A 23665-nucleotide genomic window follows, 5' to 3' on the forward strand; every position below is an offset into this window, starting at 1 on the left:
ATTTTATGTTTTTGAATAGATTTATACAAATTTGTACATGTACCAAGGATTTTCCAGTTTGGAAAAATGTGCCTTGATGCATAAAAAGGTTAGTTTTCCAGGCACATATGTATTTTTCCTTATTAATGCACACCTGCCTTAAAACTCATTAATTTAACATCTGCTCTCACTTTCCAAAGTGAAAAATGCTTGAAAAATTAAATTTCTCATAGAAAACAAATAAAATGAGTAGAAAGCAGTTGGACCTGAGTCACCACCCTCATTGTCTTATCAAGACAATCAACAGTGTTTTTAGTCTTAAGAAGAGCATATATAAAGCATACAGAAAAGATAGATAGATAGATGTAGGGACAGGGGAGAAAAAGAGAGAGATGGAGCAAGGGAATTAATAGATAGATACATGTTCTATTCTCATCCCTAGCCCCTCCTGCACCCCACCGCACTCACTGGAACCCCCTGCCAAAGAAGGTAAACAAGTATTCCCTTTACTTTCTGACCAATTGTTATCTGTGCTGAACAGAAATTAGTTTGAAGGCAAATCAAGGCCATGAGTTTTAAAAGGGAGATTGACACATATACATTACTATGTATAAACCAGATAACTGATGAGAACCTGCTGAATAGCACAGGGAACTCTACTGAACATCTTTGTGACAAAGAGGGGATGGATGAATATGCAGAGCTGATTTACTTTGCCCTACAGCAGAAAGCAACACAGCATTGTAAAGCAACTAAACTCCAAATAAAAGAAAAAAGAAAAGTTTAAAAAAAAAGGTAGAAAAAACAGGAGGAAATACCTAGTTGTGTTTCCCAGACCCAGCTGACTTAAGTTTACGATTCAGATAAAAATACACACTTTGTATAAATGGTTTATGAGTTAAATTACTCAGACTCTCCATTTCAAGTAGCCATTTGTAAACTTAGATTTTTTTTTTTTTTTCTGATGGCTGCCAATTCTTCCAGGGAGATTGAGTTTCACTTTTCCCATTTGGTAATTTGATTACCCTCACCTCAATGCACAGTTTCCCATTTAGAAGAGTTTTTAAATGCAGGACATGTTTTCCTGCTTTATCTATCATTTGATTCAACATAGTATCTACACTAACAAGAGAGTAATCTAAGTTGGGAAAAACTTATGTATAGTTAGTCATTCAAGAATTTTTTTTTTAATTCTCAAATTAAGCATTCATAGGAATCCCTAAGCTTCTCTTCATTCCTTTCTTTTTCATAGTAATATCTTCTTGTCACTTTTCCAGCCCTACTAACAGCAATCCTCATTTCCAATACTTGGCAGCTTGTCCTCTCTCTCCATCTCCAGTTCCAAGAGATGCAAGAGCAATGTAGGAGAGAAGAAACAACGGTTTCCAAGAAACAGCATCATTAACAGGAAAATAATGCTCCAATCCTGACCTCATTCAACTGTATTGGAAAGTGGAGATTAATGTCAATACTCTGAGAGTGTATTCTCGTCTCTGCTATTCACTGTCCCACAAGAGCTTTTACATGGAGAAAGTTCTGGGTGGTAGAGGCCAAATTAGCATCTAACTGGAAGCCAGCTGTCTCGACATTAGAGCCACCTGTGTTCCCAACAAGTGCATCCCGAGCAGGCTCATGAGTATCGCATCCCTCTTACGAAAAACGACACCTCTAGGGGAATAGCCCAACAGTAAGAGGAAAAAACCTCTCAAAAAATATTCCTCTAGCTTGACTTCCCAGAGCCAAGTTAAGGAAATACGAGCATTTATTCCTCTAATCCACACACTAAAACTAAAATACAGCAACTTAACTAAAATCGTTGATCTTAACTTCTAAATTAAAAAAAGACAAACTTGAATAGATCTATTGAACTGCATATAACACATATTCGCAATTCAGCTTACCAAATTTGGAAGATAGAGTGTACTGACCTTTAAGAAGAAATAAGTTAAGTTTAATGATAAAAATTGCAAGTATTATTCAATGTGAAGAAACAGCTTTTAAGAATTTTGCCAGAGAGATATATAAAATACTTGAGCAGAATAAAAGGCACCATGAATATTCCTATAACTAAATCACAAAATAAATAACATTACAGCCTGGGTTTTTAGGGAACAGAGGTAATCCACTTTCTGAAATTGTATTTGATAAAATAGATTACAGCATTTCCTAGAATTGAGCTAGACCTTATTTGTTCTAAATATTTAAAGCTTAATGAAAATATCCAAGGACAACAGCTTGAAAATAATGTTGAACTTTCCTTAGAGTAACATTTAAACTGCATACCTATTACCCACCCCACAAGTTGCATAATAAACCTGCAAATCATGGAAGAGAAAAACCAAAACAAACCTTTAGATGTCTTTCTATCAGCCCTAGGGATATGCAATACAGTTTTAGCTGTCCACAGTGTAAGTACTGAAGGTTAATAGTTAAAGACCAATGAAATGTTAACACAGTCTAGTACTACACTTGAGTAGTAACGCATGGAAAGACACTGAAATTAAAACATCTTGTTCTGCATGTTCTGAAGTGATGTAACAGTGATGATTTGGTTATATTAGATGACAAAGCAGGGCTTCTTATGACTTTTAAAATAAAATCATATCTAACATTCTTCCAAACTGTTTAACATATTCTTCCAATTCATGTACAAATACACAATATCTGAAGCTAAAACAGAATTTTTTCACACTCCAGTTATCTTCTAATGGCAGCATTTGGCATGTTGATTTTTTTTTTTCCAAAAGTAATTGTCAAGATAAAATGCTGATTGCCTTGATGGGTATGTCTAGAAAGCAAAGACTTACCTGTCTTGTTTTCTCTGACCTCAATAATATAAACATTTATGTCAGGGTGGAATTTTGTCCCTGCCGGGGGTTCTGGAGTAGAAAGTGCCTGTGGTCTGAAGGCTTCTTTGCCTTCCACAGTGGGAGGTCTTGTTGGCTGTGTAGTAGACGTACTTGGAGTTGTGAAATATTCTCTATCAATATCTGTTTCTGTTTCCTTGGCTACAGTATCCTCAAGGGTAGTGGGAGGAACACGAGATGTTGATTCTCCGATGATTACCATGTCACTGGTTGTTTCTTCATCAGGTTCTCTGTCAATGAGAGGCGGCTTCTCAGTGGAGACTGAAGGTATGTGAGGTCTGTCTGCTGAACTGGCGGCAGCAGTGATGTCACTGGGAACTGTGGCTTTACCTGTTGAAAATTCTGGCAGTTCTGTGGCCTTGGGCTTTTCGAATAATCCTGAGCCTAAATCAATATAATCCAAGGATGTTTTCTCTCTTTTCTCAGTAGTGGTCTCTTCCATAAGCTGGGTAACACCGATGCTAAAAGGAGATACAAATCCCCTTGGACTGCTACCTTCTGTTTCATATTTTTGTTCAGGCCATGGGCTGAAAGATACCTTTGACCCTGTGGTTGGTGTTAGCGTTACCACTTCATCTGTTTTTGCTTCGGTGACAGCACCAGGTGGAAAAGACGGACTCTGCTCAAATTTTCCAATTGGAGTGGTTACTAAAACTGAGACTCTGTCGGAACTGGTCAGCGATCTGTCTTCAAAGACGGTATATGCTGACCCATCACTCTCTTGTTCATCCAAAGGTGGTGTGGTCTGCTTGACTCTGTCAGTTGTAGAACTGGGAGGAGAAATTGGTTTCTCTGGAGTCTGTTCTTTCCAAGGAAAATCTTCTCGCGTTGCTTCTTGTGTAATTTCTGTTGTTCTCACAGTCTCAGGATAAATAGAGGCTTCAAAGTGAGTCTGATTAATGACACGTATGTCTTGAGAGGCTTCACCTAGAACTTCACCTTCTGATGGAATGGAAGGTACCAACACTCCCCATTCTGTCTTGGGGATTACAGAAAGAGGAATGGTATGGGAAGTGTCTACGGAAGTAGTAGGCTCCTGGGTGCTACTATAATTAACAAAGGCTGATCCTTCCACATATGAAGGGTGTGCAAATTGAGGGACAGTAGATAAAGGCTTAGAGATATCCATATCTTCTCCTTCATCCAAAGCACTTCCTTCTATGGTTGTATGAGTAACTCGGACTTCCGTGCTTGTAAAAGGTGGAACTCTTTCTTCAGTCGTAGACTCTCTCAAAGGTGACTTGTCTGTGGTAGCAATTGATGTAGTTGGCTGAAATCTAACTGTGAATTTTTCATGGTCTGTTGTGTCTTCCTCAGTAAACTCCACTAGTGGCTTTTGAGTACTACCTGGGATGCGAGTGAATTCACCTCTTCCATCTTCAGTAAAACTTGGGATTTCTTTATCCTTCCCACTCACTTGCGTGGTGGTGATTAAGGCAGGGGGCAATTTTGGAGAGCCTAGATGTTCTGTGGACCCTAAAGGTTTCGATGTTGTATTATCTTCATCCAATGACCATTTTGATACAGTAACCACCTCCACATTTAAAGTGCTCTGGATCAAATGCACTGTTGTAATCCCCTCCTCATCCTTTGTGGTATCTTGAGAGTCATCTGTTTCTAATCCTCTTGGAGTTGTCAAGTCTTCCTCCACATCTGTTGCCTCTGTTGGTGTCACACCTGGCTTTGTCGTTGTCATCAGTCCTGGGGATTCAAAAGATTTGGTCATTCCCACTGAATACTCTGTATGATGAATTTGCTCTGAGGAGGCTGTAGGGAACTTCATTCCAGAGAAGCCTTCCTCCTCTATTTTTTCTATAAATGAATCTTTGGTGATCTTTTCCTGTATTTCATCATTGGTGTAAGTAACTGTTCTCATCGCTGGCCTTGGTGTTTCTGTTCTTTCTCTTCCTGTTCGTGGAGTGGGATAAATAACTGTGGATGTTCCCTCGACTAATCTTTTATCACCAGAATAAGGAAACAATTCTACTTCTGTATGATGCTGTGATGGGAAAGGTGTGGTGGACACATACTGGCCAAGAAAATCTTCAGTTATCCTAGCCTGAGTCTGTTTCTCTTGCTTGTGGTCCATGGATGACCCATCAACATCAGGGGAAACAATCGTTGATGCTGAGACTGACTCCACATCCTCTAGTTGACTGTGGGTGGTGTCTTCTGAAGTCTTTGATACTGTAATGACCTCAGGTATTTGGCTAAAGACCGAGGTACTCTGACCCGGTCTAATTGTAGATGTTCTGTCTTCACCATCATCTTCTCTCAAGGTGAATCCATAGCGGCTTGTGGTCACTGATTCAGAGACTGTGCTTATTGCTTTCTTTACAGTTTTTGATTCCAGGGTCATCGTTGTAGATACAAATGGTGTCTCAGTTACAGTAAATTCCTTAGAAGGAATGTGCTTTGAGATTTCCATAGATGTTACCAAGGGACCCACTTCTATTTGTTCAATTTGTGTAACTGATTCTTTTATTTGTAGATCTTCCTTCACACCATCCCATGAATCAGTAGCATGATGGGAGATGACAGTTGTACTTTGGGGCACTTCTTCCTTAATTTCAGATATGTCTGGCTCTCCAAGAGGTCCTGAAGCAGAAGGTGAGTAATAGTCCATATCCCAAGGCTTCTTTGTACTTCCATCAGGTGGGAGTGATTCTGTGGCTGATCTGTGGGTACTAGTTAGAGGTTGAACTGCAGATTTCTGTTCAAAATTGACAATATTTCCTATAGGAGGGAGCTTTGTTGTAATGGCAGGTAATTCAGTGATTAAAGGGACGATTGGTGTAGTTCTGTCCAGTCCCATTTGTAGTTCTTCCAATAAAGTGGATGAGACAGTTTCTGCAAGCATATTCAGTTCGATGGTTGTAGCCTCTGATATATTCTGTTTAGCTAGAAAAATAATTTCAAAGAGTTGATTAGACAAATCACTAATAAAAAGTTGTACGTCCAGTGTTTGTTAAGTGCTGTGTGTAATTTGGAGTGACCCAAAAGTGTTTTGCGATGGAGGGAAGTCTAAAAACTATATTTAACCCAAAGACAGAAACTAAACATTTAATCATCACAAAAGACTGTTCTTAGTTAACAAACGTGAATATTATGTAGTTTTCAGATAAGAAGTTCAAAAAACAAATGCAGAGTTTGGAAACAGTAGGCACATTATTTCTCAGAAACTACAGCACCAACTTGAAGTTTAGTAGGAGAACTCAATACTAGTATTCTGGAGGCCTCTGTCTCTAGCTACATAATGTCTCCAGGGAGAGGGAGTGCCTCAGATTGCAAAATAACAAAAAAGCCACATCAAATGTACCCGAGTTACATATCAACGATTACATGGTCCATAATGTGGAAGCTTTCATAAAAACAGGATATTAAACGTTTTAACACCACTTGCTGCTTGATCCCAGGTGTTGGACATTTGTCTTCATGTTCCTTTCAACTCTACAGGGTAGCCTTGTTTATAATAAATACTAAAATGCCTCTGACAGAGGCTGCTTGGCATTTGTTGTAGTTCTACATCTTGTTCTATGTTCTACACGTTATGTTTATAACTCTTACGAGTCTTGGGTCCAGGCTTACTTTCAGCAGGAAATGCAAACAGAGAACAGGAAGTAAAGTACCCACATGATATATTTTAGCTCTGTAATTACAAATCACTGGAAACAACCCTGAGCATCAGAAAGAATGGGCTCAGGCAATAAAAAGTAACATGTCATCATAAAATGCTACATTATAACGCCTCCAGATTTACAGAGAAAGCCCTGGCCTGTTTAAAGAAATTTAAGTTGTATATAAAAATGACTCAAAAAAAAAATGACAGTGTTGTAGATAGGATTCCATCTCACCATAAAGAAAACGCAGTAGTGAGATAAAGATTTTGTCTTTTTAAAAATACTCAAGATTTCCATGTCAATTTATGACCAAACCCACTACAATAAAGTAATTAGCCTCCAACTAATAAAAATAAATGAAAAAAAAGGAAAAAAAATACTCAAGATTTTCAAAAATCAAAAACTGCCACTAGACTCAGAAGGAACTGATCTGAGGACATCTGTGGTCACTGCTTTGCTAAGTTGTAATATCTGTAGTATCTATAATATCTTGTGGCCTACTCTTAATAATCCCCAAACCAGAGTCCTTGGAAGACAAAACTGGTTGATTACTTTTGAGCTCCATCTACTCTGTCAGAACTTAATGATATTAAGGCACTGAAACTGCTCTGTGTGATAAGAGAATGGCAAAGACATGTCATTATGTATTTGTCCAAATTCAACCCAAATGTTGAATGTACAACACAAAGAGTGAACCCTAATGTAAACTACGGACTTTGAGTGATTATGTTGCGTCCACGTGGGTTCATTGGTCTAATAAATGTGCCATTCTGATGGGGGACGTTGATGATGGGAGAGGCTGTGCATGAGTGAGGACAGGGCATATATGGGAAATCTCTGAATGTTCCACTGAATTTTACTGTGAACCTAAAACTATTAAATAAAGCCTATTTTAAAAATTTAATGATAAAATGATGTGATTTTGTTGTAAATCAGACTTGAGGTGTAACAGATTCCTCATTTTTTTTGGTCTGGTATGAGCTATTATTAGTTGTGTTCATTTCCCTAGACCATTTTAAAGCCCAGATTCATTAATATTATACAAAAACTTGGTGACCATTTCATTATGCTGTATTTAAAAATTCTTTAGTCTGTCACTATTTATCTCTTTATCTTAAAACAAAACTAAACAATAAAAACAAAAATAATTAGACTCTTCAAAAACATGTCAAATAATGTTTCTTCCCCCCCACTTTTAAAGAAAGCTTTTTCTGCAATCATTTCCTGGAAGAAGCTTTGGTCTATTTTGATTGACATGAACAACTTAAGGAACCAAAGTGAGGTTGATTATTTTTCTTTTCATTCAATTCTCTGTCCCCTGAAATTCCACAACTGTTACCTCATTTAACTGCCAAATATCATGTTTGTTTTATAACTGCATTCTTTGGGGAAGCAGTAAAATGTACATACAGAGAAAGTTCCCAAGGAAACATAATATAAACACTTGGTACACTGCATATTAGAGAAAATTTAATCATATTATTATCAATAACAACACAAAAGTTAAATTTGCTTTTTCCCTCTGAGTATTTCCATGGCTGATGAAATTCACTTAAAAGGAGGTGATAACTGCCTGAGAGCCAAAACAAGGCCTGTGAATCAGGTCTTCCTAATGTTCCAACCCAATCTGTATGCCAGTAACTTTCTACAGTACTATGAAAATACTTTTCATATCATTTTAAAAATGAAAGACTCAGATTTCAAAAACTACATGACTGCATGTCATTATCAATTGGTACTGTACTGTTTGGTGCAGTCTTCCTGTGGGCCTGGAACATAGTCAAACGACATGAGTGTGTCTCAGAATCTCCTTTACAAAGCTACATGACTTTGTTTTCAGAACAAGGGTTTTTAATGAGAGCCCCGTTTAAGGGTCTGCTTATAATTAAGCTGATTAATTCTACTATTTGGAATGGAAAACCTCAGACTTCCTTTTGGGGTTGGGTTACTTTTTCATCAACTTAACAGCTGATTTCCATCACAACTCAGTATATCTAAGCATCTGCGCCATTCGTTTCAACCCTTCCAAAAAAAAAAAAAAAAAAGGAACTAATTAAAACACACACACACACACATAAATATCTACAAAGAAATAACCTAAGAATAAATACCAGTGTATTAATGATGACTATTACAAAAGTGAAAACACAAATCCAGATTTTTCTGAAAGTGTCTCTGCACAAGAAGAATTCACATGGAGAAGTTTTTGTTCTGGAAAACTACCAGTGTCCCTTCTTCAGCTTCATTATCGAGGAAGCCAAGGGAAAGCAGCAGGCTTTTCCCACAAAAGCTCCCTTCCAACATTTGCAGCTGTTTGCCACACAGATGTTTCACATCACTGTACTTATGGTGTTTTATATCCTATGGACTATCTTCTCCAGTGCTTCTATTGTGAGACACAAGGCAGATTTCCCTAATAAAATATGAAAACCCTATTAGCAGCACAATAGTCGATTTAACTTACACCCATACTGCCTTTATTATAGGGAAATGACTAGATATTCAAAAAGTTGATTTGGGGTTCACGGTTGCAGAAAGAGTAACGATCAGAACCGCGGGATTAGAATTCTAAGTAATACCTAAAGTTTTATGAGTGATTGAATGCCAACTGATTCAAATTCAATAAAGAGAAAACATTTCAAAAAGACCAGTTAGGGAAGGATAAGTTTTGACAGCTATGGTCAGATTATGATCTAGGGCACAAAACTCAGAAGCTAGATAACAAGCTGATCATAGTTTAGAAGGGCAAATCGCTTGTAAAAGGGAACAAATACATAAGAAAGACATCATAGGAAGTGGTGGGTATTTATTTAGTCTTCTCTAGACCACTATCTCTAGCTCCAAGCTTAATTGAACAGAGGGCTGTAAAAAACAATGAGGGTTCAAAGCAAGATGGCATAGGTGATTAGAGGCCTATAAATTAAAATTTCAAAACAAGAAAATTGTTTGAGCTGAAGGAGACACTGAGGGCCAACTGAACAATTGTTTTCAATAGCAGAAGTGCTGTTATTTAGATTTTGGTTTCCAACTTGAGAAGGAAAGATGGACTCAGATTCTAATGCAAAGGATTTAGATAATTAGGAAAACAATCTGAGAGTGATAATAATAGGATATTGGAATGTGTTTTCTAGGAAACATTCCCTCTCTTCCTCTCCTGGAGATCTTTAATAATATTAAATGAGAGGTTATCACGACTGTTTAATGGTTTTGATTCACTTAAGTTAGGGGAGTATGGATGAACCTTCAGAGCACTGCATAACTCTATTTCGCAAAACTTGCTTAACTCTGAGGTCAAAGAAAAATGAAAAGTGCACGATTTAATCAAAGGGAAATGAGCAAGAAGACTTTATTTCACAAGGACATTAATTTACTTGTTTTTCAAATCTGTTTGACAAGAACAGATACTAATTATATTTATCATCGGCCATTGTTAATGTTCTATTCAGTGATTTTAGAAGGAAGAGGGAATTATAGCAAAGTGAGATTTGGCATTGTTTATTCACCATGAAGTGGCCTTTAAAACACTTGACATTTGGTAAAAGCAAACAAGAAAAATACGGTTCTATTTCTAAATTCTTCTACTTAACCAACTAACTGTACATCCCTGAAATCACGTTTGGAATTTGTCCTTAAGGTCGCAGTTCTTATCAGCTTTAACCCTACAGATTTAGTCATGACTCAACTCTGTGGGAAACTACAGCAGGCGAGTCATTTTGAGAATATTTTTCAAATTTAAAAAATGTATATGTTTTAAAAAGAATCTTTTAAAAATGAATTTGAAATCTGGGGAGGGTGTTGGCATTGAAGGCTTTTATGTATGACTAAACTTTCTTAACCTTTTATGTGCTGAATAGATTTTGAGTATGGTAGAGTCTTAGGGAAGAACTAAATAAGAATCTAGTCTTTAGCTTAATTTGGGTAAAAAACAAAAATTTGAATCTATTATATCTGCAAGTTATAGATTTCCAAGTTATATAGATTCAAATGAATTAGGGAGAAATAAGCAGACCTAAACTTTCAAATTTTATTCACGTTTTATACAGATGTTTTAGTAGGTGGTTATTCTACTTGAATCTAAGTATCTTGTTATTTTGTACATTCATGTGAATTCCTTATTTAAATAAATAATTTAAAACACATCAGGATGAATTCTTTGGGGTTAGAGTCAGGCTTTGTTTGAAATTTTCCTCTCATAGAGAACAAAAAGGTTTAAAAGTCTTCTAGTGCCAGGTTTATAAAGCACAAGAAAATAAAATCAAACAAGGTAGTCACACTGGATAATTCAACTCCTTCCTTAATTTAACTTCTCTAACCCACCTGTTCCCTCCCCTCCCCAATACACACATAAAAATGAGATTTTCTCCCTTAATCACACCAGTCACTGAACATAAAACTGATTTAAAAGCTTGAACTACTTGAAAATATTCCCAGAACTACTGTTATGGGTATGTGGCTTAAAAGAATAATATCTTCCTACTTCTGGGGATAAGGTTTTGCTATTATTGTTGTTGTTTTGTTTGTTTTCCTGAAAATGATCAAGACTTTTTCTGTAGTTTCAGGGCCTAAGAACAAAAACAAATAATTTCAAAGGCTTTTCATGGCCAGCTTGTATTGCACCGACACAAACACACGGCTTTAACACTCAGAAAGTTGAGTTTACAGGAGGAGATCCAAACAGAAATATCTTAGCTAGGAGATAGCAGGTATGAAATTACACCTTTCCATTGCACTAACATCTATTCTCCTGACTACTCAGATATCCCACTTCTGTGTCTTTTTGGTTGATGAAGAAAGTATGTACATTTAGAAGTCAATTACAAAATAAGCTCGTGTATTTTTGACTAATTTCAGTTACTGTTGACCCTCTGTACCCATGGGTTCCATATTTGAGGATTCAACCAACTTCTGATTTAAAAAAAAAAAAAAAAAACCTCCAGGAAGTTACAAAGAGCAAGACTTGAAATTGTTGTGTGCTGGCAACTACTTACATAGTTGATATTATATCCCAGTACACAGTAGAGGTATTGTAAGTAATTCTGGTATCCCTGAGGGCCCTAGGAGCAATCTCCCATGGATACCAAGCGGATGACTATATGTATTGCTAAAACAATATATGTATTGAAAACTTAGTAAAAAATTCTCACTAATTCAATATAATATGGCTCCATCTTGAACACACTAAAGGTCACCAAAATTTCTAGCAGATCTTTGTTTTGCTGGCATAATATAGATCCTACAGTAAATATCACAGTGAGACTCTGGATTAGTTGCTTGTTTAATTAAGCATTCTACAAGCATGACACTATGGTATGTGGCTACTAGTGCTACAGTAATTTAAGGACATGTAAAAATTAAAACATATCATTAATGTTGAGAAATGTTACTTCAAATCCATTTTAAGTTATTTTAAATCCATACTTAACTGAAGGTAGTCTATTTATGTTAGAGCTTGCCAAAAAACATATACTATACTTTAATATGATTCTAGAGCATTAGAAGGAACATATTTCCCTTACATGAAATAAACTGAGATAAAATGAAAATTTTACTTATAGCATGGTTCATTTTTAGGTATTATCCATGTCAACTCCAAGTACTCACCTGCGGTTACTGAAATTTAAATCCTCTGCCATTTGAAAGAAAGGGTGATACCAAACAAAGAGGGAAAAAAACACAACTCAGGGATTCAACTCAGCCATGACCGGCCCTAGCATTATAATAGCACCAACAATCCAATTGCACTGAAGGACTGCAATTAACATAAAACAAGTGCTCAGAAACATGTTCTGTGCAATGCAGCACAGTTAAGGCCTTTGCCTGACATTTTTTCATCCTCTCTAAAAACCATTTGTCTAACTTGTCTTAACCACATCACTGCTGTTTCATTTCCTTATTTTTGAGAGTCACTGAACTGTTTCCATTCCGTGCACACACTGCAAGACATGGAATCATTCCAATGGCTAGCTGAACATCAATTGCATGCCTTCGAACCTTTTTTTTTTTTTAATCGAGAATGTTTTAAAAGGTATCAAACACTTACGTTTAAAGCAGTAGGCATCAAATCTGCTATCAGGGGGAGGGAAGCCTGTCTGGTTCTCAAAACGATACAGGGTTCTCACCCCAAGTAAACCACCTCCACACTGGGCCCTGGCCACAGTCACAGGGTGGCGAACGCTGGCATCCAACAGCCACCCGTAATCACACCGGTCGAAGCCGTTCCTCCACGCTGCTTGGAGCTCCCCCACCGTCGCCAGGCGGGCGTCCTGGTTTTTACACTCTTCTCCAGCTTCCTCAAAGGTGAACTTATTGGGAGCAGTGATGTGGAACACATCACCTGCAGTAAGAAGAAGAAAAAAGGGTCCAAAGTTTACTCGGCAGTCTTTTCCTGTTTATAGGAGATGGGGGAAAGCACACCCTTCTTTTCTCATGGTGAGGAAGCATCTTCTGATATTTACAGCAAAAAACTCAGTTACCTAATTTTGTTATTATTAATATTAGTGTATGATAAGAAATAACACAATAAACACACACACTAGAAAAGTTTCCTTTCATATATGTACATTCCCTAGGGTATAGAAGCAGTCATTTGATAATACAGTTACAATAGATTCTTTAAAGTGAACAAACTTTTCCAACTGATTCTTTGATTTACTGTCCAGGAAACGGGTTTCCTCTCCAATGAAAGATGCTGTGGTGTACTTATTAACATTGCATGCCGGAAAGAGAAAGCTGCATTGAAATGTCTTTGAGGTCATTTTTCTTTGTTTATCCTAAAATCAAATAGCAATTTTCTGACTCTCTCATCCATTTCTGCCATCAAAATGGATTAACTCCCAGCAAAGCAAACAACAAAACAAGACTTCCAAGGTTTGAAGAGGGGGGAGGGAAAGGGGCAGAATGGAATGCAGTTTCCTGATTTCCTGTCCTAGGCACAGGCTGCCTTGAGAGTTACGCAGGTCATGGCCTGCCCTTGGGCAGGGCTGAGGATGTATGAGGACCAGTATCAGCTCCCAGTCAACCAGCCAAAGGGACCAAAAGTCCCCCTGGAAGAAGGGGCACCATTCTTTTCACTTGCTCTGCCCAAGGTGGATACCTCATGAAATCTGTCTGCCTTTCCGGTTCTTACAAAGTCACCATAAGGGGCTCTAACTAGGTTGGGGAAACTCTTATGTTTATTTATTGATTAACAAAGAAAGACTGAACATTTCCTTTGTTCATCACCAGGCTCAATTAGACCCAATTAGTATGCTCATTATCACTTAACATGTCACAGTAAAATATTCTGGAAATGCCAGAGAGTTTGTTAAATTGGAATGTTACTTGTGTAACGTAACAACTGGCTGAAATGAATGCAATGTGAATTAAATGATGCTTTTCACAAGTGGCTAAAAGACAGAGGTAGAATTACAGAAGACCTAAGCAAACAGAGCAGGCAGGAGGAGGAGCATAAAATGAGGTAGAGAGCTAGCTAAACTATTGACAGCCCATTTTTATAGCAGCCATGGGTCCTGCTTCCATTTCACTGAGACTTGTCTTTGATTCTATGATCTGTCAGACACAAGCGCTCTCATGATCTGGATCTTCACCTGATTAAATCCAGATTTAACAAGTTACTGTTTAAAATGAATACAGCCATTACTCCACATGCGCTGTCATAACTTTATAAAACCAGAAAATTAGTCAGGAGAAAAAGGTCAAGTCACCCAGATTTGCTCTTCTCACTACAAATCTAAAAACATTGCCGATGAAACGAGGACAAATCCCGATAAGAGCTATTCGATGAAGAAAAAGAAAAATGACTTTTACCTGACTGCAAAAAGTAAGGCAGAGGTGAGAATGGGGTTTTGTCCTTAATTATCTAGGCTGGCAAAGGACAGTAATCTCAAATCCAAAAATATACTGCAAGAAAAAGGCTCCCCCCTCCCCATTCCTAGAATGTCTCCCTTCCTAGCAGGTTTTAAAATCGTAAGGTCATAGAACCAGTTGCATAGCACGTATTCAATAATTTGTTACGTGAGTGGCATTTCAGGTTCTTATTCAGAAAAAAGGTGCCCTTTTTCCTTCCATCCTTCCCAAGCAGCACATTAAAGAGTGCTCCGTCTGCTACAGTGCTCTGGGTAGCTGCCATGTGGGACAAGAGATTCATCTCGCCTGTGGATCTGGCTTAAAGCAATGGGCTACATACAGTCCATGGGGTCGCATAAGACTCAGACACTACTTAAGTGACTACATAACAAGAAAATAACAATAAAACCTGGGGAAAGGCAGACAGACAGACTGTGTCACCCCAAGCAGCCTCAGCAGTCTTATTCACCTGAGCATTACGCTTGCATTTGGCCTGAAAGCAATGGAAGTGTGAAAGACGGCAGCCCGCCAGCACGCTTCCCTCCGAGGTGGAAGCCTTGGGTCTGTTATTACAGCTGGAATATCAATTTTGGTGCCTTTGTTTCCTGTTTGGTGAGGTGCTTCTACATGGCGGCAAGAGTACTGTTCCTTTTCAGTAACAAGACTGATCAGGCAAGCAGAGCAAGGCAGAGAAATAAATTAAATGAGTAAACCTCTGCTTCTCCAAATAGCGACTTTCACCCACATGATGGGGGAAATCAACCTCTCCACATATAGCCAGACCAAAGGACTAATGAAGAAAAATGACAGCATGATTTTCTGGATAACTGGTTTCTCTGTTTTAAGTAGCAAACATGTTTGGGGTATTAAAGGAAGGAAAGGTTTTGGTAGGTACTGGCAGGTTAAAAAAAAATACTCTTATTATTATCAAATCAATAAAGATCTACTTACAGAATTTTCATTAAAAACTCATTAAATATGACTTTATATTAAAATAATTATTTAACTCGCTTGTTTAGGGGATACAATATCTATCTCTCCAGGCTCCAAAAAATAATGATTTTACTTATTTAAGTATAAATTCTGTTATTCCCCTATTTTCCTTTTCATTTGTATGTAAAAACGTTTCAAACATTGTAAATGAAATTTAAAAAACTTATTGAGAGTGATGTCACCATCGGGTTTCATGTAACTCCAATGAAAAAAGGAAGTCACATTAATTGGCATTAATATGACTTAAGGTGAGAATCAAAACAACTCATCTATAAAGATCCATATGTGCGGCCCATCATTATACATGGCATAATTGTTGCTTGATTTTAAAATAATAATTAAAAAAACAACTACTTTAACTCTGTTACAAAAAATAAATGTCTAAGCCTTCCTAAATCATAACTGTTTAACATAAACATTACCTTGTCTACTTCAGAATTCTAATGATACAATGAAGTATCCATACTACGGAACTATCTTACTGAGTCTAGAAGCTTTTAGAACTGACACTCAATCTCTACCAAAAGAAACTAAGTTGAATGTCTAAATTGTGATCTTTCTATGTAACAACCTCAAAATATTAAGGTCAGACATCTAATACTGTTCTCAAATATGCCAGAATATCCCAGCATCAGTTTCACATACTAAAACCCAAAGAAAAAAAGGTAAATTAAAGGGTAATACACAGATAGCAATCACTGAATTAATTCATATTCCTAAGTATTCTTGATTTCTAAGACATCTGTTTTCAGTTTTTATTGATGATACTAAAATAATCTTCTGTCAAGTACTTTTTGATTCACTAGCTACATGGTTTTAAATAGACAATCTTAGACATTATGTATTTATTATCTAATATAATACTAATATAGATGATCTGTTGTTTAAGTCAGAATTAGCCTATTAAAAGCTTTACCACTGAGCTTCCCAGGCACCTCAGTGGTAGAGAATCCACCTGTAATGCAGGAGATGTGGGCTCAGTCCTTGGGTCTGGAAGATCCCCTGGAGGAGGAAATGGCAACCCACTCCAGTATTCTTGCTTAAAAAATCCTGTGGCCACAGGAGCCTGGTGGACTACTGTCCATGGGCCTGCAAAGAGTTGGACATGACTGAGCTAGTACACAACCAAATAAAAGCTTATTGCTGAAGATGTGGATTGGGAAGATTATTATAGCCCAAGTTCTAAGAATATAATTTCCAAAAATGCCTTATACAAAAAACTGGTAATCCTTGAAACATGACTAGGTATCCAATGAAAAGAGGTTTTATGGACAATGGCATTTGGAAAACAAATACATACAAGTCATCTGACAGGTTTCATTTCTGTAAGAATTCTCATAGCAGGTAATATTATAGAATTTACTTGGAGTTCCTATAAAGAAGTCAGGATTTTTAAGCCATTTGACCACTTGAGGAAAAGAGTAATCTCCTTTTCACATAGAAGACTACTTAGTAGTCCATGGATCTATTTCTTGGAGCAGACTGACTAAACTGCCCTAGAGACAAGTATGGCAGCAGCACGAACACCCCCTTCCAGCAGCACAAGGGAAGACCACACATGGACGTCATCAGATGGTCAGCACCGAAATCAAATTGATTATATTATTGCAGCCAAAGATGGAGAAGGTCTATACATCAGCAAAAACAAGACCAGGAGCTGACTCTGGCTCAGATCATGACTCCTTATTGCCAAATTCAGACTTAAATTGAAGAAAGTAGGGAAAACCACTAGACCATTCAGGTATGACCTAAATCAAATCCCTTATGATTATACAGTGGGAGTGACAAATAGATTCAAGGGATTAGATCTGAGAGATACAGTGCCTGAAGAACTATGGATGGAGGTTCGTGACATTGTACAGGAGACAGGGATCAAGACCATCCCCAGGAAAAAGAAATGCAAAAAGGCAAAATGGCTGTCTGAGGAGGCCTTACAAATAGCTGTGAAAAGAAGAGCAGTGAAAGGCAAAGGAGAAAAGGAAAGATATTCCCATCTGAAAGCAGAGTTCCAAAGAATAGCCGGGAGAGATAAGAAAGCCTTCCTCGTGATCAATGCAAAGAAATGGAGGAAAACAATAGAATGGGAAAGACTAGAGATCTCTTCAAGAAAATCAGAGATACCAAGGGAACATTTCATACAAAGATGGGCTCAATAAAGGACAGAAATGGTAGGACCTAACAGAAGCAGAATATATTAAGAAGAGGTGGCAAGAATACACAGAAGAACTATACAGAAAAGATCTTCATGACTGAGATAATCATGATGGTATGATCACTCACCCAAAGCCAGACATCCTGGAATGGAAAGTCAAGTGGGCCTTAGGAAGCATCATACGAACAAACCTAGTGGAGGTGATGGAATTCCAGTTGAGCTAATTCAAATCTTAAAAGATGATGCTGTGAAAGTGCTATACTCAATATGCCAGCAAATTTGGAAAACTCAGCAATGGCCACAGGACTGGAAAAGGTCAGTTTTCATTCTAATCCCAAAGAAAGGCAATGCCAAAGAATGCTCAAACTACCGCACAATTGCACTCATCTCACACACTAGTAAAGTAATGCTCAAAATTCTCCAAGCCAGTTTCAACAATACATGAACTGTGAACTTCCAGATGTTCAAGCTGGATTTAGAAAAGGCAGAGGAACCAGAGATCAAATTGCCAACATCCACTGGATCATTGAAAAGCAAGAGAGTTCCAGAAAAACATCTACTTCTGCTTTATTGACTACACTAAAGCCTTTGACTGTGTGGATCACAATAAACTGTGGAAAATTCTGAAAGAGATGGGAATACCAGACCACCTGACCTGCCTCTTGAGAAGTCTGCATGCAGGTCAGGAAGCAACAGTTAGAACTGGACATGCAACAACAGACTGGTTCCAAATCGGGAAGGGAGTATGTCAAGGCTGTATATTGTCATCCTGCTTATTTAACTTCTATGCAGAGTACATCATGAGAAACGCTGGGCAGGATGAGGCACAAGCTGGAATCGAGATTGCCGGGAGAAATATCAATAACCTCAGATATGCAATGATACCCCACTCCAGTACTCTTGCCTGGAAAATCCCATGGACAGAGTAGCCTGGTAGGCTGCAGTCCAAGGGGTCATTAAGAGTCGGACATGACTGAGCAACTTCACTTTCACTTTTCACTTTCATGCATTGGAGAAGGAAATGGCAACCCACTCCAGTGTTCTTGCCTGGAGAATCCCAGGGATGGGGGAGCCTGGTGGGCTGCCATCTATGGGATCGCACAGATTCGGACGTGACTGCAGTGACTTAGCAGCAGCAGATATACAGATGACACCACCTTTATGGCAGAAAGTGAAGAAGAACTAAAGAGCCTCTTGATAAAAGTGAAAGAGAAGAGTGAAAAAGTTGGCTTAAAACTTAACATTCAGAAAACTAAGATCATGGCATCCGGTCCCATCACTTCATGGCAAATAGATGGGGAAACAGTGACAGACTATTCTGGGGGCCTCCAAAATCACTGCAGATGGTGACTGCAGCCATGAAATTAAAGGACACTTGCTTCTTGGAAGAAAAGTTATGACTAACCTAGACAGCATATTAAAAAGCAGAGACATTACTTTGCCAACAAAGGTCCATCTGGTCAAAACTATGGTTTTTCCAGTAGTCATGTACGGATGTGAGAGTTGGACTATAAAGAAAGCTGAGCACCAAAGAATTGATGCTTTTGAACTGTGGTGTTGGAAAAGACTCTGGAGAGCCCCTTGGACTGCAAGGAGATCCAACCAATCCATCCTAAAGGGAATTAGTCCTGAATATTCATTGGAAGGACTGATGCTGAAGCTGAAACTGCAATACTTTGGCCACCTGATGCGAAGAGCTGACTCATTTGAAAAGACCCTGATGCTGGGAACGATTGAAGGTGGGAGGAGAAGGGGATGACAGAGGATGAGATGGTTGGATGGCATCACCGACTCAACGGACATGAGTCTGAGTAAACTCCGGGAGTTGGTGATGGACAGGGAGGCCTGGTGTGTTGCAGTCCATGGGGTTGCAAAAGTTGGACATGACTGAGTGACTGAACTGAGAGACATGTATGTTTCAATCAAGAAGAAGAATCCCAGTTGAGCCATAACAAAGATAACTCAGCACATATTAGGTTTCTCATAGCCTATGCGTTAACCTGTTCAAGACAGAAACAGAGTACATAGACCATGTAATCAGAATCAAAGCAGGAACTAAAAAAACAAAAGCAAAGGTCATATGAAGTCCATTGCCTACCAGGGCTGTGTCAAAGAGCATAAACGAGCATAAGAAGCTGGACCAGAGCAAAGACTCTGATGGTGTCCAGGACCATATGTAAGGTGAACACATAAGTGTCCAAATGTAATAACAATTATTTGCTCTGAAGAATTGTCAGGAAAGAAATACACAAAATATCCTTTATACACAAAACAGTGCATGACTTCAGGTAAAATGTCAAGTTAACTTAAGTTGTTGTAAGAATTTATTGACATGTATATATATATATATACACATTCTCATTAGAACACACATAAACTATAATGTAGAAGAGAAGATTTCACACATGGGATAATTTGCATGCTAATATGGTAAACATATATGCAGTCGCTTAACCTCTGTGTTTCCAAAATATCAAATTAAATGCTGTGACTTTAAATTATTCCTGTTTTTCCAACTTTCTAGGGATGCCATAGAAGAAACTGGACGACACTGCTGGTGAGACTTTAATATCTGGTGACATTCTACAAGCTAAATTTGTCTTAATTACAGGAATTAACATCATCAAAAATATTAAGGAAAAAAAATACTTAAATTTGCAAAGTGACTGCTAAAAGACTCCCTGGAAAGTGGATCATGCATGTTCTTTTTCCACACTTTTGATTGCTAAATGGAAAAGCTATTCCTTGGCAGACTTAGAAATGACACATACTAAAATGTGGCAAGCAATGATGAAAACAAATCAAAACATTAAGATGACCTACAATGTTCAAAAACTTAGAGTTTATACTCAGGAGTAACTCAGAAAAATTATGAAAGAGACTCTGAGTCCAGAGCAAATTGAGAGAGGATCTTTTTCTTTCACAGACAATTCCCTGAGATCGCCAAGGTGAACAGGAAACTGGCATCAGCAGATCACAGATAATTATTCAGGTCCTTCCTAGATGGGCTGCTGTCTGTGGTAGTCAGAGCTGAGGTCTCACCACAGTTACCTAGATGGGTCTATTTTCTGGATAGTGTGATAAATATGTATGCTTCTTCTGTGTGTGTGTGTGTGTGTGTGTGTGTGTGTGTGTGTGCGCATGTGTGCTCATAACCTATCTATCCTGAACTGTCTGAAAATCAGCTCCTATAAACTAATCATGAGTCTCTTTGCCCATTTGAGGATAGAACTTCATGATTTTTTGTTCACTATAAGGAAGATCAAGATTTGTGATTGCTATTACATTTCCCTGCTGTCTGGGCCAAAATGCTATACATGCAATAAGTGTATGCCAAAGTAGACATGGTGTATGAGCTGGAAATAGTCACAAGACATGTCCATAAGGATAAAACCACTTACAATATATGGTAAGTGTTATGGTAATAAAGACAATTCAATATAATTATTACTAGGTTTAAAGTTTTGGACTTCTAAGTTTTCTCAAAGGAAGTTTCCTGTTTTTTCCCCTCTGCCTTTTGCTCTTTCTCTTTTTTTGCCCATGTCTATATACACAAGATCAAAGCAATAAAGACTAATACTCATTATCCTGGATCACAAAATCCATCAGCTATACGTGGTTGGTTAACAGTCAGCGTACACTATTATATAATCTTTTGACAGTCAACATTTGTAGATAATTCAAAAGCATGTCAATTCCCCCTAAGATCTGATCTTTTAACCTATACAGAAACCAATCTTCTGTTAACAATGACAAGAAAACTTCTGGGGCTGCCAAGATAGCTTCATCCAATTCTGGTGTTAGGCTGGCAATGTTTCTAATTTGGGGTGTAATGGCCAGGTCAGCACCTTTCAAATATCTCACTTGTTTTAGGCCGAAGTAGAAACAAAATGTGGCTTAAAGCATAGACACTGGGTTTTGAAAATTTTAACCTTTAATTAATTTTAGAGAATTGTCATCAGTCATGTGATAGTCAGTTAACATTCTTTAAATCAGATAACATTCATGGGAAAAGGAATCCACATATTTGTTGATGTGCTATTACACAAGATCTTGTATATGTCATTTGAAGGGATTAAAGACACAGGAAATCCCACCAAAATTTAAACATATTTTTATGGCTTTCAGGATGTCAGATCTCATTCTTTCCCCAAGACAGAGCAGTAAGACTTTAATTAAAGTGCGAAACAGATTCTAAAAAATTTCTGGATGTCTGAGTCTTCAAAATATACAAAAGATCGAATGTGTTATTTGGTTTGACAGGCACAGTATGGCTGCAGGTCAACATAGGAAGATCAGCCTAGTTTTTTCTTTTTGAACTTTTCACGGCTGAGAGTTAAATGGCCCTGTATTTCCAAAGAAGCCCTTTCAATTTAGAATTCTAGAAATTGACATCAAACGTTAAAGCAAATGACTGTCACATGTTTTAAGGGGTTTCTGTCAAGACATTCCTACTTATTTAATTTTAGAGTGTAAAATAAAAGGGACTATTTATAGAAAACCCTGAGGATTCCATAAAAAAATATTAGAACTAATAGATAATTTCAACAAGCTTGTAGGATAAAATATACAAGGCCGATATTAAAAAATCAGTTATATTTCTACACACCTCCAATGAACAATTAGAAAAAGAAATAAAGAAAATTCCATTTACATTTACATCAAAAGAGCAAAATATTTAGGTTAAATTTAACAAAAGTAATGCAAAAGCTGTACTCTGAAATCTCTAAAATTATAAAACACTGCTGAAAGAAAGTAAAGATCTAAACAAAAGATGAAAAAATATCCCATGTTTATGGATCTAATTTGAAGACTCAATATTGTCAAGATGACAATACACCTCAAATTGATCTGGAGATTCAACTAAAACTCAGCTGGATTTTTTGCAGAAATTGACAAACGGATCCCAAAAATCATATAGGAACTCAAGGGGTCCAGACGAGGTAAAACAATTTTGAAAAAGAAGAACACAGTTGGGAGTCTCATATTTTCCAATTTCAAAATTTACTACAAAGCAATAGTAATCAAAACAATGTGATAGTGACATAAGTATGGTCATATGGATCAATGGGACAGAGTCCAGAAACAAACCCATATATTTGTGATCGATAGATTTTCACCGGGGTGTCAAGGCCATTAAAATGAGGAAAGAATAGTCTTTCTAACAAATAGTGGTGGCATAATTGAATACTCACATACCAAAGAATGGATTTGGATTCTTATGCCATATACAAAAGCTTTTCCCTGGTGGCTCAGATGGTAAAGAATCTGCCTGTAATGCAGGAGACCCCGGTTCCATCCCTGGGTCAAGAAAATTCCCCTGGAGAAGGGAGTGGCTACACACCCCAGTATTCTGACTTGGAGAATTCCATGGACTGTATAGTCCACGGGGTCGCAAGGAATCAGATACAACTGAGCGATTTTCACTTTCACTTTCAACCCCATGGACTGTAGCCGCCAGGCTCCTCTGTCCATGGGATTCTCCAGGTAAGAATACTGGAGTGGGTAGCCATTCCCTTGTCCAGGGGATCTTCCTGACTCAGGGATTGAACCGGGGTCTCCTGCATTACAGGCAGATTCTTTACCATCTGAGCCACGAGGGAAATCCCTTTGTATATGGCATAAGAATCCAAATCCACTCTTTGGTATGTGGGTATTCAATTATGCCAGCACTATTTGTTAAAAAGGACTATTCTTTCCCCATTTAATGGCATTGGCACCCTGGTGAAAATCTATCGATCACAAATATATGGGTTTGTTTCTGGACTCTGTCCCATTGATCCATATGACTATACTTATGTCACTATCACATTGTTTTGATTACTATTGCTTTCTAGTAAATTTTGAAATTGGAAAATATGAGACTCCCAACTGTGCTTTTCTTTTTCAAAATTGTTTTACCTCTTCTGCAAAGAGCTGCCATATACAAAATATAACTCAAAATAGATAAAAATAAGAGTTAAAACTTCTACAGTTCTTAGAAACAAACAGAAATAAGTCTTCATGACTAGGGATTTGGCAGTGTTTTCTTAAATGTGACACCAAAAGCACAAATTATCAAAGAAAAATTAGATATTGGATTTCATCAAAATTAAAAACTTTGTTCATCAAAAGGTCCTATTCAAAAAGTAAAATGCAAATCAGAGAATGGGTGAAAATATTTACAAATCATATATCTGAATAGACACTCTTGAATCTAGAGTATACAA

General features: G+C 37.6%; 1 protein-coding gene across 2 annotated transcripts in view; it reads right to left on the reverse strand.

Annotated features, from left to right (window-relative positions):
* VCAN (versican) overlaps window positions 1-23665 on the reverse strand; it is a 115704-nt gene that overhangs the window by 64108 nt on the left and 27931 nt on the right. The window contains exons 6-7 of one of the 2 annotated variants that reach the window (XM_043464720.1): window positions 12507-12800; window positions 2787-5747 (exon numbers count right to left, since the gene is read on the reverse strand). In XM_043464720.1, the coding sequence (XP_043320655.1) occupies window positions 2787-5747; window positions 12507-12800 (3255 nt within the window). The remainder of the gene's footprint in view (window positions 1-2786; window positions 5748-12506; window positions 12801-23665) is intronic. The other variant, XM_043464721.1, reaches the window with a different exon arrangement.

This window comes from Cervus canadensis, chromosome 4 (assembly GCF_019320065.1).
Source record: "Cervus canadensis isolate Bull #8, Minnesota chromosome 4, ASM1932006v1, whole genome shotgun sequence".
NCBI lineage: Eukaryota > Metazoa > Chordata > Mammalia > Artiodactyla > Cervidae > Cervus > Cervus canadensis.